Source organism: Diabrotica undecimpunctata, chromosome 7 (genome assembly GCF_040954645.1).
Source record: "Diabrotica undecimpunctata isolate CICGRU chromosome 7, icDiaUnde3, whole genome shotgun sequence".
Lineage (NCBI taxonomy): Eukaryota > Metazoa > Arthropoda > Insecta > Coleoptera > Chrysomelidae > Diabrotica > Diabrotica undecimpunctata.
In genome coordinates this window covers 110,821,632-110,838,659 of record NC_092809.1, presented here as the reverse complement: position 1 = coordinate 110,838,659, position 17,028 = coordinate 110,821,632, and the positions used below count along the sequence as shown (strand labels likewise).

General features: G+C 33.3%; 1 protein-coding gene across 11 annotated transcripts in view; it reads right to left on the bottom strand.

Moving 5' to 3' along the window:
- The window catches only part of CAP (Cbl-associated protein), a 573,660-nt gene that overhangs the window by 258,742 nt on the left and 297,890 nt on the right, over window positions 1–17,028 (bottom strand). For all 11 annotated transcript variants that reach the window (XM_072537967.1, XM_072537966.1, XM_072537968.1 and 8 more), the window contains 2 exons: window positions 9,324–9,413; window positions 7,243–7,347 (listed from right to left, as the gene is read on the bottom strand). In XM_072537967.1, the coding sequence (XP_072394068.1) occupies window positions 7,243–7,347; window positions 9,324–9,413 (195 nt within the window). The remainder of the gene's footprint in view (window positions 1–7,242; window positions 7,348–9,323; window positions 9,414–17,028) is intronic.

Here is a 17,028-nt window from a genome sequence, read left to right as displayed (position 1 = left end):
TTACAAGCTAATTGTTTCGATTTAATTGTGATGGATTGCGATAATACAGGTACGAGCTATAGTTTTTGTAAACAAAATAACTCAGTTCACATTATCTATCATTAATTTTGAACACGACAAACATCACCCTGTTCATAATGTATTTTTTTACATCGATTTATATTTAATAACTGTTTTTAAGTACTTCTTAGTCCGTCCCTGTCATAATTTTTGTTATAATATATACTTGACATAATATGTAACTAAGCAATTCTATAAAACACAGCCGCGCAAATTCGCGCTTTTTTGAGCTAAGCCTCTTTGAAATGCATATGTCAAATATAGCAAAATATTGAGTTTGCGTTATTTTGTATTAAACTCGTTTTTTATTTGTTTCAGGTCTACCTACTGCAACGGGCACTAAAATAGTGACTCGTCAATAAATATTTGACCAACTACAAATTAATATTTTACCAACATTAAGTGAAAAACTTGACTATTATGAGAATTTTCTCCTAATGCGTTATGGGCACAACCAAGAGGCTAAAGATGTCTTCAAACAAAGATATTCTAATATAAAATCACAAATTAAACAACCATGGGCAAAAGCAAATAAACACCTAGATGTTTTCCTGAAAAAAAAAACCAATCGTGGTTAAAGGGAACACTCGAGATTCCCATTGAAACAGCTTTTACTCAAGGTCGACCACCCAAGTATTTTGGAGAATTAAGTAAGCATAGTAAAGGAAGAAAAACGAAAAAAAAATTAGGGTCTCCGTAGGTACCTAATGAAGTTATTGTCCACGCTGCTAAATATGTGTTGCAGACAACAGGACATAGGACCGCCTCAAAATTGCTTAACGATATTACGAACTCACCAACACGGGCCAGTAAATATAGAAAAGCCTACAGTAAAGTTTGCGACAAGGATGACAGAGGATGCAGAGGCGTCAATAAAGGTAGCTCACCTCCATTGACGCCTCTGTAAGCACTCATGATGTTAGTTAAAGCTGATCTATTGCGTAGTAGTATGCGATAATAAGAGCAACAAATCCAAAACATTTCCTTTGCTATGATCTTGTTTTGAAAGCTAAACAAGAGTGCTATCCGCTAAAAGAATCCCTAAAAATTACATCTACCTGCGCAGAGAGTAACATACAGTACCGAGCTTAACGAGCAAGAGAGGAAGTCTTTAATGATAATTTGCAAATGGGGTTGTGACGGGCACCAACAATCCAAATTTAAACATTTATATACACCGGTATTTAGGCGCCACGCCCTTCCGGTAGGGATCTATGGAGGAGTATCACCGAGCCCCAAGCCCTTATCTCTTGCCGTACTGCTCCACCATAGGCCGATCAAGCACCAGCATATTCTAGTCTAAGCCGCAGATTCATCTAGAATTTTAAACTGTTGCGTTAAACTTTTCGAGCTGGGGCTCGAACTCACATCCACTGAACCATTCGACAGTGAAGCGAATGAGAATCGGCCGCCTAGCCCTCTTGGATATCTGACCGACCAAATATAAACAAAGTTTTAATAATGATACTGATTCAGATGCCAACATTTTTATGAGTTCCTTTGTACCTTTGCGCATGGTTTGTGGAAAAAACGGTAGAAAAATTATATGGCAAAATCCAACTCCTTCTTCGTCAAAGTTTGACGGCCAATTCGATTTAGATTTGTAAAAGAAGCAACGGATGAAACTAAAGAAGAGATAAAATATGTGCAGGAGTCCATTAAACAACTGAACTATACAATTGTTACGTTAAATGAAGAGGAGTTTTCATTCGAGCACCAACTCAAAATGTGCTACATTTGTGGAGCTACCTCAAAGAACTTTGAATGATTTGTCAATGAAAAATACTGTAAATCCTCAAGCTTTGGAATTCGGTTTGTCAATATTACACGCGAGGATTCGTATTTTTGAAAGTATTATACACCTTGCGTATAAACTGCCTGTAAAAAATACAGGGAAATAAAAAGTGAAGAAAAGGCATTAGAAGCCCAAAAGAAGTTGAACATTCAGCAGAGGTTTCGGAATGAAATTGGACTACTCGTTGACATGCCAAACGCCAACTTTGGCAACACAAGCCGCAGATATTTTAAAAATCCCGAATTAGCCTTAGACATTACAGGTATTAGCTTTGATATGATTTACAGATTCAAGGTAATTTTAGAAACTATTTCAAGTGGCCACAAAATAGATACTGAAAAATATGAAACGTATGAGTACGAAACAGCAAAATTGTTCGTGGAATTGTACGGTTGGCATCCAATGACGCCAACCATGCACAAGCTATTGATACGTGGAAGCCAAATCATAAAAAGTTCGATACTTCCAATAGGACAGCTATCAGAAGAAGCTGCAGAAGCCCGGAACAAGCATTTCCGATCATACCGGTCAAATTTTGCTAGAAAGTTTTCTAGGAAAGAGTGTAACTTAGATGTATAATATGGGCTTTTGTTAAGTTCAGATACCTTCATTAGTTGCTTGAGACAAATAAAAAAACCTTCACGCAAGACATTTTTATCTAAAACGATTGAACTTTTATTACCTGCTGACCCAAACACAGAGTTAATAGAGACGTCTGAACCGGAAGATAATGAATATTAATATATTTTTTTTATTGTTAATTCGAGTTTTCATTCATTTGTGTATTGTAACTATTACTGCTTTTTTTTAACACGAAAAATAGACGTTTGTTGTAAAAAATATAAACTTTTCCTTTAATCTAATTGAACGTAGAACCAAAATATCACCAAATATAATTTTGGCCTACTAAATCTTTGAAATCTATGTATGTATGTGAGACGGTTCCCAAATAGAAAGACAATCAGTAGGAAGGCTACGAAAACAATGGAATGACAACTTGCTGGAGGCACACAGACAGAGTTATGTCATAAAAAAAAGAAGAAAAAAATAGAAAGTAAGTAGTATATACACATCAGTAGATACTAGATTTAAATAGGAGAATGATTCGAGTTTGTTGGATATTTATTTACGATAGATATTTCATGATATTTTCGATAAAAATTATATTGACCCATAATGGTAAACTTAAACTTGAACTTTCTTATTTATCTACTTATCTTTTTATTTGTAACACTATCTATATTTTTTTTACCAAATTTACATATTTAAAAAACGCTCATATTTAAAATGTTTATTTTAACATCATCACAACGTAAACTTGAAAATCAACTTAAGTTAACGTATAATTATTTACTGCTACGTAATAGGTACGCAACACACGTTATAATGTATATAACCACAACTTTGACAGCACACGTTTTAGAGGTAATATTGGTAGCAAAACTATAGTTTAAATTTTAGATTATAGACTGTATGGTATTCATATATTCTTATCAGCATGTGACGTACTGTTTACCTATTATACCTTATGGGTAAAAATATCACATATAAATTCTTCGTTGCTTGTTTTAAAACTAAAACATCGATTTTTAATCTTATGTTATACTTACCTATTATCTTTATAAATACATATAACCTGAATTACTGTTGGTATAAGTATATTATATCTAATATTTGTTTTTATAACAAATAAACTAGAAAACATTAGTATCGTCTTTGTCACATATATGTCGAAGAAATGTACCTGTGATATTTACCATGAGATTGAATACTTGCTGTCAAATGGGACAGAGAAAGAGTTTATTTTATATTGGAAACCGGACTACGGTACATAATTTACAGTCATCTAAGAATGAGCTCATATAAGTGTCGTCCAGTGAATGGGAGGAGAGCTGGTAAATAATGTTGAATATTATTTTCTGCGGCGTGAAAATTTTTGGTATATCATCGGTATCAATGTCTAAACAGATGTCTTTTTGCCCTCCAAAACCTTATAAAATCGAAACAACGAACAAGACGTACGAAGATATAGGTCTATAAACCAATCATACGACCCGCTGTGATGTATGAAAGCGAAACATGGACGATAACAAAGGCAAACAAAGAGAGACTATGTGTTTGGGAAAGAAAAATCCTAAGGAAGATCTTTGGCCCTGTGCTGGATGAAGCATCAGGACAATATAGGATAAGAACTAACAAAGAGATCGAAGAACTTTACCCAGACGCCAACATCATAAAAGAAATAAAGTCCAGAAGACTCCAATGGGCAGGACACCTCAGAAGACATTCTGACGAACGAACAGTAAGACTGGTGTGGGAGGAAGTCCCAACTGGAAGGAGATCACGCGGACGCCCTCGTCTCCGGTGGCGAGATAATATAGCAAGAGACCTAAACACTATGGGCGTGGAGAAGTGGATGGAGGTTGCTCAAGACAGAAAACAGTGGAGGCATGTTGTCGAGTCGGCTAAAACCCACGAATAGTTGTAACGCCACGGAGTAAGTAAGTAAGTAATGTCTGAACACAAAATCTATGACCGAACGAAAGAGCAGTGGGGCTTTACCAATCCTTGAGTTTATAATTTGCATGTTTTGTTAAAAAGTGTTTTTGGGTGTTTGTAAATTTCTAAAATCGTCTAGCCAAATCGTATTTATTTTCTATTTTTTTTAATACTAAATTAGACAATATTCTTTATCCCTTGTCTTCCTGCTTAACCTGCGTTCTACAGTTCTACAGTTCTCTGTAGTATTCCAATCCCAAATTTTCATTGTGTGCGGCATTAACTTTATCCCTCTATACTGCCTTACCGTTCTTCGTCTTATTTAATGCCTCGACGATTTTATCTCTCTCTATCCCCGGTATTACATTCTTATTTCGGGTCCTGCATCCCATACCTCTCTCTTCATTTAGCAACCTGCTCATACCATCTTTGCCTTATTTCAACACCGGATCGTGACATTTCATCCGCACTTTTAATCTGCCGCACGTGAGTCAAGTCCTTTGATGACTTGTCGCTTGCTTTAGTGATGCTGCATAACCTTTTTATCTCCAACTCTTCATACAGTTTTGCAGACGATCTTTCCTTAGCAGTAGCTAGAGCGCACTTTGCCTATTTGCTACCTTGTGTATATCCTTCCCTTCCTCTCTTCTAAACCACTTTTTAGCCTTTTTCTTCTCTCTAATCTTCCGTTGCACTTAATCGTTGCACCATGAAGTTTATTTGTCCCTAGGAGCCCTTTACCAGATGTTTGTGTACTACGACTTTGCTGTTGGCCTCTTACCAGTTATTTACCGTATCTTTTTCCTCAAACTCTTTCAGCTCTTGAAAACTTTTGCCAAATCTTTATCCTTTAAGTTCCATCACTTTACTTTCTGATGTCTACATTTCGCCGACAATAATAATTGGACGATATTAAAATTTTAAAATATTTAAAAACATTTTCTAACAGAAAAGCAATAATGAAACGCCAACTTTAAGTCAGACTTTCTATTTAGACATAGCTGGAAAGAAAACAGAAACTCTAGCTTGGTTATATGCTTGATACAGGTTCTATGAAAAAAGAAGATCAAAATTCTAAGGAAATTTAATTTATAGAAGAGGGTTTCGTAACTCTCATTACGTTATAATTTGTAGAACGCCAGTTTACGGAAAGCATAAGATGCTCTGTAATGAGACACATCCACTAGTAAGAAAGGGGAAACCACAACAATAGAACAATTTTTTTTGGACAAAATAAAACATTATTTTTTACGGATTACCAAAAGAAATGAGTAAATAAATTATAAGAGCGCAAAGATTGGAAACAAAAATCTTGATCGAAGTGAAACATATTACCCTAAATGAACAGATAACACATCTTAAACCAATGAATTAAACAACAGAAAATAATGAAACCAAAAATATTATCAAACGATTCAACGCAAATAAAAAGAAATTAACCAAAAGAATTCGTAGCAACGTTGAATATCATTAAATTGATAGAGAATATAGAGGTTTGAAACAAAGTAGGAGAGTAGTATTAACAACACAAAACAGAATTCATTTAAATATCAACTCGGTTTAGATAGGGACAGTAATTTATTCCACTAACATTTAATCTAATATTGGACAATATGCGAAAACAAGTTAAAAGATAAAAGGATATCGAACTGAAAAAAAAAAAATAAAAAAAGATAGCAAATCCCGCACTTCATCCCGCAAATAAAGACGATCTATAAAGAATACTCCAGCTAAAGACTAACCATATACAAAGAACCATTAAAGTGCAAAGGTCAAATGCGATCTAGAAGGTACAAAAAGTAATGAAGTATATCAGCGTGATGCCTCAAAAACGCAATGTGGAGAAATAAACAATTGATAAAAGCAACCAAAACATAGACATACAAATATTTAATTCTGAATCGGAAAATTAAAAAACAGGACGATATTTGCAAACAAATAAAATGAAGGTAACATGAAACTATTAATGAATTATAAGAAGTAGTGGGATCAGAAACATGTGCAGGACAGACAACACAAATAAGTAGGTGCTAGTTAGAAAGGAAAACTGGACACCCAATAGAATTGTAGAAAGAAAAATAATTTAACGGCCCGAGACAATCAATCAGGAAAAAAAACATAGTCCTCAAAAGACAAGGGTTGATAATATTGCAACAGCGTAAGAGATAACGTTGAAAGCAATAATACAAGAGAAAGATTAAGAAGGCATTGCCAAAAATGTTATACAAATTTTGTAAAAAAAATTGTTTACCAGCTCTCCCACTATAAACTGTGGTAAATACATATTATTAATGATGTAAAATACCTATCTGGTGTTCGTTCATTTCTTGGACTTCCAATTCTGTATACAAAAAATAATGTATTGGATGTTATACTGAGCTGTTTTATGTTACTGTAATCAAACAATCTAATCTAGAGCTGTACTTAACACATAATATTCGGCATAGCACTCTAAATCACTAAACTATTATTTTATTATCTCTTTAAGTTGTTATTTACTGTTTATTTTTACTTAGTATTTATTTAAAACTTAATCATTGATGATCGTCGTTGATAAAATCGAAAACATCACTCAAAAGTCGATGTTTTCGTTCAAAGATTATTTAATAAATTGTAGTTAAAATATACAACAGTAATCTAAAACTTAGTTTCTATTATATTCTCCCCTTATTCTATCCTATGTAAAAAATGCTTGTTTTTAAAACCTAATTTTACCCCTATAACGCGTCTAGTTTCAAGTGATGACGCCTATGTTTTCGTAGTCGAATTTGACGGAAGTAAGCCATACTTTTACTCCTTAATAATATATTATTAACACATGTCGTGTATATAAAGTTTCCTAAAGAGGTTTAATAAAAAGGTTACATATAAAAAATGTATGTACTTACCGTCTTCGGATAATATAGAAGGGCTGGACGGACTTAACGTGCAATTTGTATAGGAAGACCTTTGAGATGCTAAAGCATGATCGGACGATGTATTCCGAAGATCACCTAAAAAAAAATGATTTAAATATTGTTTACTTTAAAATATTTACTATAAATATGTCGTAATCAAAGATTATTACAGTTTTTTATGATTCTTGAGCGTTATTATGTTTATTAGGTTTTTTTCAAAATTAGTTTTGAAAGGTTGAGCGAACGAAAATTTATCAAAAACATAAAAAATTGTCAAAAGTAAATTTTAATATGGTGTCTTTCTTTTCTGTTGCGATATATGTTTCATGCACCATGCTATATTCATTCTTAGAATTTTTAGAAAAATACTTTTTGGAAAACATGAGCGAAAGAGCAAAATTTTATTAAAGCTTTATTATTAATGAGTATCTTGGACATTTTCACAAATGGGCCCAGTGAAGATATCGTCAAATGGGTTTGACAAAATGAAATTTTGGTGTTTGGCAGTGTTGAAATTCACATTACAAATGAAACATACGCAATCAAAAGCAATAAGAAATTTAAAAACTAATACTTAACAATTACCAAAAAAAAAAGAAAAAGTAAATAGTTTTAAACCAGTTTTTAAAAGTAAATAGTAAAATATCAGTATAAATAATAAAGTTAAAAAGACATCTACTGCGATCTGGCGACTGGTGGTTTGAGGGTTCTGACTCTATTGCCAAATCTATCCGCTAACCTATCAAAGGGCAATTGAGGAAAAAAATTTCTAATAATTAATTGCAATTAATATCAAACGAAACAAATATTAATTTATTATTGTTTTATGTACGGTATAAAATTGCAGAATCAATAAAATAATATAATAAAAATGTAAATTTTAAAAGCTTTATCTCTTTGTAATAAAATTGAAGCATATAGCATATACATTATACGGACATGGCAACACTGTGAACGCAACATTTTGTTTCATCATCATCATCAGTGGCGTTACAGCTCTTTATGAGCCAAAGCCTTCTTCAGAACAATCCTCCATTCGCCCCTGTCTCTGGCACCTCTTCTCCATGCTTTAATTCTAATAGACTTCAAATCATTTTCTAGGTTGTCTTGGTACCTAAGTCTCGGTCTTCCTCTTCTTCGTTGTCCGATCGGCCCTCTTCGGTCAAAAACTTTTCTGACTATGGCATCTTCCTTTCGTCTGATTACATGACCTATCCATCTGAGGCGTGCTACCTTAATGAATTTTACAACGTCCAACATTTTGTTTTGTGAAATTAAATTGACTGCTAACTTGAGGCTATCTTCACTGGGACTAAATGTGAAAAACGTCCGAGTATCTTTATGTGTTCAGACTATTACAAGACTAATTTATAAGACAGTAATGAATCCTGAAAAGTACGTAATTTGGTTTAAGTGATTTGTTTTTGGTCGATGTTTGGATTCATACTTCTGGACTAAGCTAAATCTTGCTATCTACATCTTCAGAACAACTAGACGCCTTGCGCCACTCTCATTCAGTTTTTATTTTGTCTTCTTAAATCGTCAGCCCATCGTGTAGAAAGTCCACCGATGTTTCTCTTGTCATCCCTTGGTCTCCATTCCAATAACCTCATTGTCCATCGCCCATCCATCATTCTAGCTATGTGTCCTGCCCATTTCCCATTTTCCATTTCGATGACGTCTGTCACCTTGGTTCTTCTCTTCAGCTCTTGGTTTTTTATTTTGTCTCGTAGAGTTATTCCTAACATGGATCGCTCCATTCTTCTTTGAGTGACTCTCAGTTTGGTAGCCGAGGCTTTTGTTAAATTAAGTGTCTTTCATTATAGTAATATATTCGTCCTATCACTATTTACTTTCTATTACAGTTTACAACATTTTTGTTAATTGCTTTGGTTTGTCCAGTCAGACTGTTTAATATATCTTCCATGACCAGGGTAAATTAAAGGTAAACCACGTTTGTGTATATAAAATATACATATATGTATGCATATTGGTTCCATGATGTAGCTTTTATGTTTTGCGTTATGTTATATGACTTTTAGTATAGTAAAAATTAAAATATAAAACAATACCTTCTTTAGTGAGTGTCGGTGATGATGAACTGGAAGAACTTGTTTTTCTTGTCACTAATAAGTTACTAGGGGGTATGGTGTTCGAAGTACCTGAAAAGAATAAAATCCATGATTATTTATTTTTAACGAAACTTTTAACGAATATTACAGTTGGAGCTGTGAAGTAGCTAGGGAAAATGGTGATGCAACTGTACTATTTGTTTTAAAGTAAATTAAACGTAAGTTAAAGCATGTTAAGTTAATAATATTCTGTGGAAACTAAAAATAGTGTTTTCTTCTTCTTTAGGTGCCGTCTTTATTTCGGCGAACTATGTGCCGGCGAACTTGTCGTTCTCAGAATTGTATTTGAATCAAGTTTTGTCCAATCACAGATGCTCTTCAGCTAAGAACACTGCTTACGAGCAGGTTCTTTATGTACATCTATTCTTTCTTTGGAGAGATATGTTCCAGTTGTTATTCTGATGCTGCGGTCGTTTAGCAAAGTCTTTTAGGGTCTCGGTCTAAGTCTCTTATACAACATTCCAAATATTTGAATCTTGTCACTTGTTCTATTTGCTTCTCGTAGATATATTACTGATATATTCGTCTACAAGTTGGGGTTTCGGTGATGATCACTGAACCTCTAAAAAAAATACGAACAAGCTGAATTTTGCTAACTTTTGGGAGCCAAAAAGATGAAAAAAATTTACTACTTTTACCCCCCGGCTGCCCTCTTAAACCCCACTCGTGTGGGGGGGGGGAGGACTTTTTCTGGAGAATGAACCGTTCTCTTAAAAACAACGCTTGAAGCTACACGTGATTTTTAAGGTTAGGTACGCACGCGATATCAATTTTAAATCAAATTTGTATCCACTCAAGGGTGAAAATTGGAATATCTTTTGACCAGAGTCTCCTATCAACAAAAATAAAAATGCGTTTTAAAGGTGAAGAGAGCAGCTTTCGTATACAATTTTTGCATCTTGTCGCAAATAAAGTCAGAGCCTATAAAGGTGTTAAATAAATAAACGATCTAAAACGTTTAAAACTGTTCCTTTTCGATTACACAAGTACATTTTTCGAAACGACACTTCTTCAGCTACAAATTCCACCCAATATTATCTTCGTGAAAGCATTTCCCGTGACGTGCGATCGTTTGTGATGTAAAAGTTTAAATTCAGCGTTTTTTGGGCATAATTCAAATGCCTTATAATTGTTGCTAAAACTAAAAATCTAAATTTTTAGGTTATAAGTTTTGAAGATTAGTCTCTAAAAATGTAAATTCTATTCTCTGTCTACCATTGAAATTCATCGGTCGCTTGAAGAGTTAAATCTAAGAGAACGGTTCATTCTACAGGAAAAGGTATTATTAATCATTTTTATTTAAAATTATCTCAGCTACATTTTTTATTTGAAACATTTTTTTCTACGGCGTAAAGATTCTTGGTAAATCGACTTTTTCCGTTTTCCCCCTTCGAGGGGGGTTTTAGGGGGAAGCCAGGGGTAGAAGCGATAAACTTTTTTGCATCTTTATTGGGGTTTATTCAAAATTGACATTCTTAGCAGAATTCAGCTTGTTCGTATCATTTTTAGAGGTCAAATCTCTTACGATTGGACTATAGTATGTTTATGATTGTATTTGTATCTGTATTTGTGTGATTAGATTAGGTTAGGACCATAACAATTTCGGTTTTTGTCTCTAAAGAGGTTCTCTACATATTTTATATGTCTTGTTTTTCTGCTTGATTGATTATTAACTTGTTTTCATGGTTGTGTAGTTTGATATATGTGGGTTTTCTCGATTTCCCTATATCTTTTATTTTTTGCAATGTTACATAGATCTTGTGTATCTTGTAGCTGCTCGATCTCATTACTTCTTTCATTAGCTTGTCTGATTTTATATTTTATCCGTTTTTAATGCTCCCCGTTTATCCATTAATTCGAGGATTTCTGTGAACATCGATACTTTTCTCCTGGGTTTCTTCGCTGTTTTCAGAGATTGGGCTTTTGTGGTATTTAAAGCATCTTTGTGTTTGTCTTTGTATTGTCCATCACATATTTTGTTTTTCATTTTTCCTGGTTGATAATTCTTTTCCGACTTTATACCATTTTACTATTTGACTTTCTCGATTTGGAATCTTACAATAAAATTAGAATTTTAGAATCTTAGTATTTTTCGATGAGTATATAGTTTATTTAATTTCTCACTATACGCTTAGGTAAGTCCTGGGAAGATTTTAAGTGTAAAGGCATTGGGGAGCAGATATGTGTTTGAGATCGCTAATTTTTCCTTTTGATAGAATTGTACTAGTACTTTCCCAGGTTGATTTCTTTCCCCTAGGTCATATTCTACCACTGTGTCATCAGATCTTATTTTGTTTACTTCAAAGTAAATATCACATGATAATTTTTTTTAAATTCTACTTGTAAAAGTTTTTAGTGTTTGTAGATCTGAGGAAGACTGCCTTATTTCTATGTCAGATTTATTAGCTGTTGTGGTATATAGAAAATATCACACTGAGAGTGCAGTACGGGTAAGATACGGCAATGCTTTTCTTATGGAGAATAAACGCGCAGGGTTGTCGGTTTTCTCCAGCTGTTGATTGCTCATTGTCTCACAGGACCGGCTTGCATAAAATGCATCTGCCGGCAGTACGAGTAAAATATTTTATATCATGTATACGTATACAGTCGAATAAAAAGGCATTGATGAGTTATTGACAACGGAAACTATGAATTGTGCATGTAAAACGTCAACATGAGATATACAATTGAATCATATTCATAAGAGTAACATTTGAACACCTCTTTACAAGAACAACTTACAATAACTGTAGTTTTAATGTTTTACATAAAATAGAAAAAACCTATATAATTTCTAGGAAAGAATTTGGAAACTTGGAAATGATATTATTTATAGATATTATATATAATATTCAAATTTCCAATTCTTTCATAGAAATTAGATTTTTTCCATTGTATGTAAAATATTAAAAATACAGTTATGTTGTTTCTATAAATAGGTCTTCATTTCTTTTGTAAAACTTCTGCTACAAATTACCATCATTAACATAATCACCTAAATATGGCCATAAACTTGTTTGTCATAATTAGTATTTGATAAACTCCAGGCTTTCCCTATTTCACCCCCTATCCATCCTTAGGGTGAAAGTGCTTTTGGAAAACGAAACTACACTTCAAAATTTAGTCCGAGTTTCAACAGAGAGCATGGAGTCCCATAAGTTTAAATCCGGTGAATTATTTAACGGTTGCGCTAAACTCGTAGTGTTAAATGTGTTGTGTTTTTTACAAAATACGGAACAACTTAATGTAAGTGCTGCTGTAAGACGTACTTCATTGATGACTGGTGTTAGCGAAAGAAGCATTTACAATTTCAAAAAAGAAAAAGAACAGAGTGGAACGTTGAAATCGCCAAAAAGACGTAAAAAACGAGTGTGTCAATCAAATTCTAGAATATTCACATATGACGAGGGTGTAAGAAGTATTCTACGGAGAATTGTTCATTGTGAATTTTTCATGAAAAATTTGCCGCCATTCTTAAAGCATATACATAACTTCATACAAGGTAATGAGAATATACAGCCGTTGTCTCTTTCTACTTTATACAGACTTCTGAAAGATATTGGATTTGTTTATAAGAAACGTGGCCGAAGAAGCATCATGGTGGAGCGAGAGGATATTATTCATTGGCGCCATAATTATTTGAGAACTATACGACGTTTGCGAAAAGACCATTGCAATATCATATATTTGGACGAATCGTGGGTTAATGTTGGCCAATCTATAAATTACGAATGGTGCGATACTACGATACAAAACAGTCGTGATGCTTTTCTCAAAGGTTTAAGTACTCGCTTAAAAGCACCTACTAAACGAGGTCCACGATATGTTTTATTGCATGCAGGTTTTTCAGGAGGTTTCCTTCCTGGCACACAGCGTGTTTTTCTGGCAAAGAAAAATGATGGCGACTATCACGATGGAATGGATGCCGCATATTTTGAGTCGTGGTTTAAGAAGACATTAATATCAAATTTACCAAATAATGGTCGCAGGAATGTCATTGTAATGGACAATGCATCGTACCACTCCCGTAAAGAGAGATTCCCTAACAATTCCTGGAATAAAGCTGCAATCAAGAAATGGCTAGTGGAAAAAATCATTTTTTTCGAGGAGTGTTATTTGAAATCCGAGCTATTAGAAGCAGCGCGTGCTTTTAAAGATCAATACGATAAGTATCTTGATGAGTATGCTTTACAACATAATGTTTATATTTTAAGGCTTCCTCCATATCACTGCGAATTGAATCCTATAGAAATGGTGTGGAACCAAGTTAAGCGATATGTAGGTACCCATAATACCACTTTTAAAAACGACGAGGTACGCCAGTTGATCGACGACGGTTTCGCACGCGTCACAGAGCAAAATTGGCGCAATTATGTCACTCATGTTGTTGAGAAAACGGAAACTGAGATGTGGACTGCGGACAACCTGCAAGATGACGTAGACCAATTAATAATACCAATGTATTATCAATTGGTATAACCAATAAAATGCATTTACCAGTCCAATCAGAGTATGGGCTTTTCGGATATTGGGCTGGGTGCACGAAAATCGAGTTCCCGGAGGTTCCACCCTGTATATTTATAGCTATCAAGAAATGTAATTTAAAATATATTTGTTAGTTTAATAAAGTATAAATATAGTATAATGTTAAATAACTTACACTATAAACCTTATACCTGCTCATCTGGTCAAGTGTGGGCAAGGAAAACCATTATCCCATATGGAATAACACAAGGTTTCGCTGAAAACTACCAGGTTGCTATGCCAAGGAACTAGGTAAACTTATGTTGTGTGTAAAAAATGCGAGACTGCATTATGTTTTAACAAGGACAAAAACTGCACTTCAGATTTCCACAAAAAAAAATTTCATAGTAGGTGTTAAAATTTCGCAGTGATTCAAGTGCGCAACTTGTTTTTTTAATAACATCGCCGGGATTAAAAAATGTGCAAAGCTTTTTCGATATTCCCGTTCCTGATAATTTTTCACATATTGACAAAAGAAAAAGTTTTTCTTGGATATTGGGCTGGGTGCACGGAAATCGAGTTACCGGAGGTTCCACCCGGTATATTTATAGCTATCAAGAAATGGAATTTAAAATACATTTGTTAGTTTAATAAAGTATACAGTTTTATAATAAAATTCTCGCTAAAAACTTAAGGTCTTTTTATTTAAATTCAAGCCTCTTATTTGGCTACTTGAAGTCAATTATTTTATCAATATATTATTTTATAATAAATAACAGAGCCCGGCATAGAGATCTGGGTACGGTTCTGTGACTACCACTTGGACCTGTTTGTATCGCCAAGCACAAGGCGTGAAATCCGGCAATTGTGCATTCCTATATTAGCCGTACTGCACTCTCGGTGTGACATTTTCTATAGTACCGAATTAGACTTATATCGTCTAGATCTGGATTATATCGTAGGAGTGGTAATAAATGTGTATATAATATAAAGTTTGTTGTGCTTCACGTTTTAGTATTGCAAGAAAAATGGTCAATTTTGAATTCTATTTATTATATTGAAAATTCTAAGACTAATTTAGATAAAAAAAATTCCCGATATATAATAAATCAAAATTAATTAATGCCAAGATAATTTATAGAAACAAAACAAAATGTGTTAAATAGATCTACTATTTTTAAGCGCAAATGATGCAAATTATTAAGTAAATTGGCATGAGAAACTCTTAGATTCTTGACCCATAAACAGTATTTACCTACAATTTAGATAATTTTCATATAGCCTGAAGAAACGCCTTGTAGGTGAAAGATAGAATCCACAATAAATAGCAAACATTCCTAAGATCGTTTACACAAGCAACTGTATAAAACAAAAATATATAACTATATGTAAATTATATCAGGATATATGGGTCAATTTATTTAAGAATATTGATGATATAGATATGAAGTATTATGATAAGACGAGTATTGTATAAATTCAGTAAGTAAAGTTTAGATAAAAACAGGGATATGTTTAATTACTTGTGATCATTAATAAATATGAACGAAAGTGCTAGCTTATTTGAAAGGTTATTTTTCTATTCAAGGATATAAACATTAACATAACTGTTTATAAGTACTATTTGCCAAATAAAAATTGCTATTCGCTTAAATTAAATATTCAAATTGCCACATACCTGCCTCTTGGCAGTAACCGAACTCACGACGATAATCTTCTTAAATATAATTTCCCTACTAATTTTATTTTTTAAATCTTGTGTAAATTTTATCGGCGACCGATGTCAACTTTTGATTCTAAGTAATCCCATTGGAAAAAATTAAGTGGTGTAAGATCTGGAAATTTTGGGGGGCCACTCTATTGTTTTTCGTCTACCAATCGACTCCCTAGGAAAACATATGTTTAAAAAATCACACGAAGTGCAATGTGTTGAGATGCGCCACCTTGTTGAAACCATATGTTTTTATTTGACAAATAACCATCATTTTCATTTGGAAAAGTGTCTGTAAGAGCGGGTATTTATATTTAATTTTCAAAATTAAATAATAACACACAGACAAATAACGATACAAAGTTAGCTTTAACTGACATTTTCCGAAAAAATAAATGTATCATATACATTTATATGATTATAATACGCTTATACAAATACATCAACATGTGCGATAAAAGCATTGTCCCAAACTGATCCCACAAGAGATTGGATCTGGTATTGCTCACCACATAAGAAACTATGTTGTGACAAAAAGTGATTACGTACAGCAACTATGTGGCCGAAGAAAAGATAGAAACTTTAAAACCGCTTTTGTTTGTACGTAAATTGCAATGAATTTGCAGTCGAAATCATTGACCATAAATTGAGGACAAACAGCTATAAAACATTTATGTTGCCGGTAACTATATCTAATTATTGGCTGAAACAAGACCAAAGAACCAGTTTTTTTTGCAAGAGACATAACCTACTCAATTTATATTTTCACGCAAGTTTAAAAAATGGCGTTAACTTATTGTAAAACACCAAAAATTAAATAGGTAAGAACGACAATGATTAGTAATAGTTACAACAAAAGTACTCTTCAACAATAAGGAAAAGTCTGGCTTTATTCCACACAAATATTATAGCAATGAAGAGGTATTCTTCAAGGAAGCTAACATAAAAAATGTAAATAAAAAAATTCTTAGAATTTGCTACATTCAATTTAATTCAAACACAAATTAGTACTAGAATTAGAATTAGAAGCTAGAACAATACGAAGTATAGTTCTAGCTCCTACATACAAAGATTAACTAGCCACGTTCGGCTAGTATACATCACAAATTTTATAGACAACGTGTACCTAGTGCACGTTGCAGAAGACGTTGCCATAATGATAACCCATGAGAGAGATGGTTAATAAATAAAGTTTATAAGACTTGATATGACAAAACCATGAATGCTCAACTGGCTCAATCCAAAATCAAATGCTCATATTTAACTCACATAAATAAAAAATAATATTTATATCTGACATGGTGTCCCTGCTCACAAGACCAAGACAGTATCAAAGTTCTTGAATGATCACAATATACACCACATCACAAATACAGTGTGTAAAAGCCAAATGGAATAAATTCATTATTTAGGTTACTGTACATATTTATAAAAAATCCCGAAACACGTCAAATTTAAATTATAACTTGA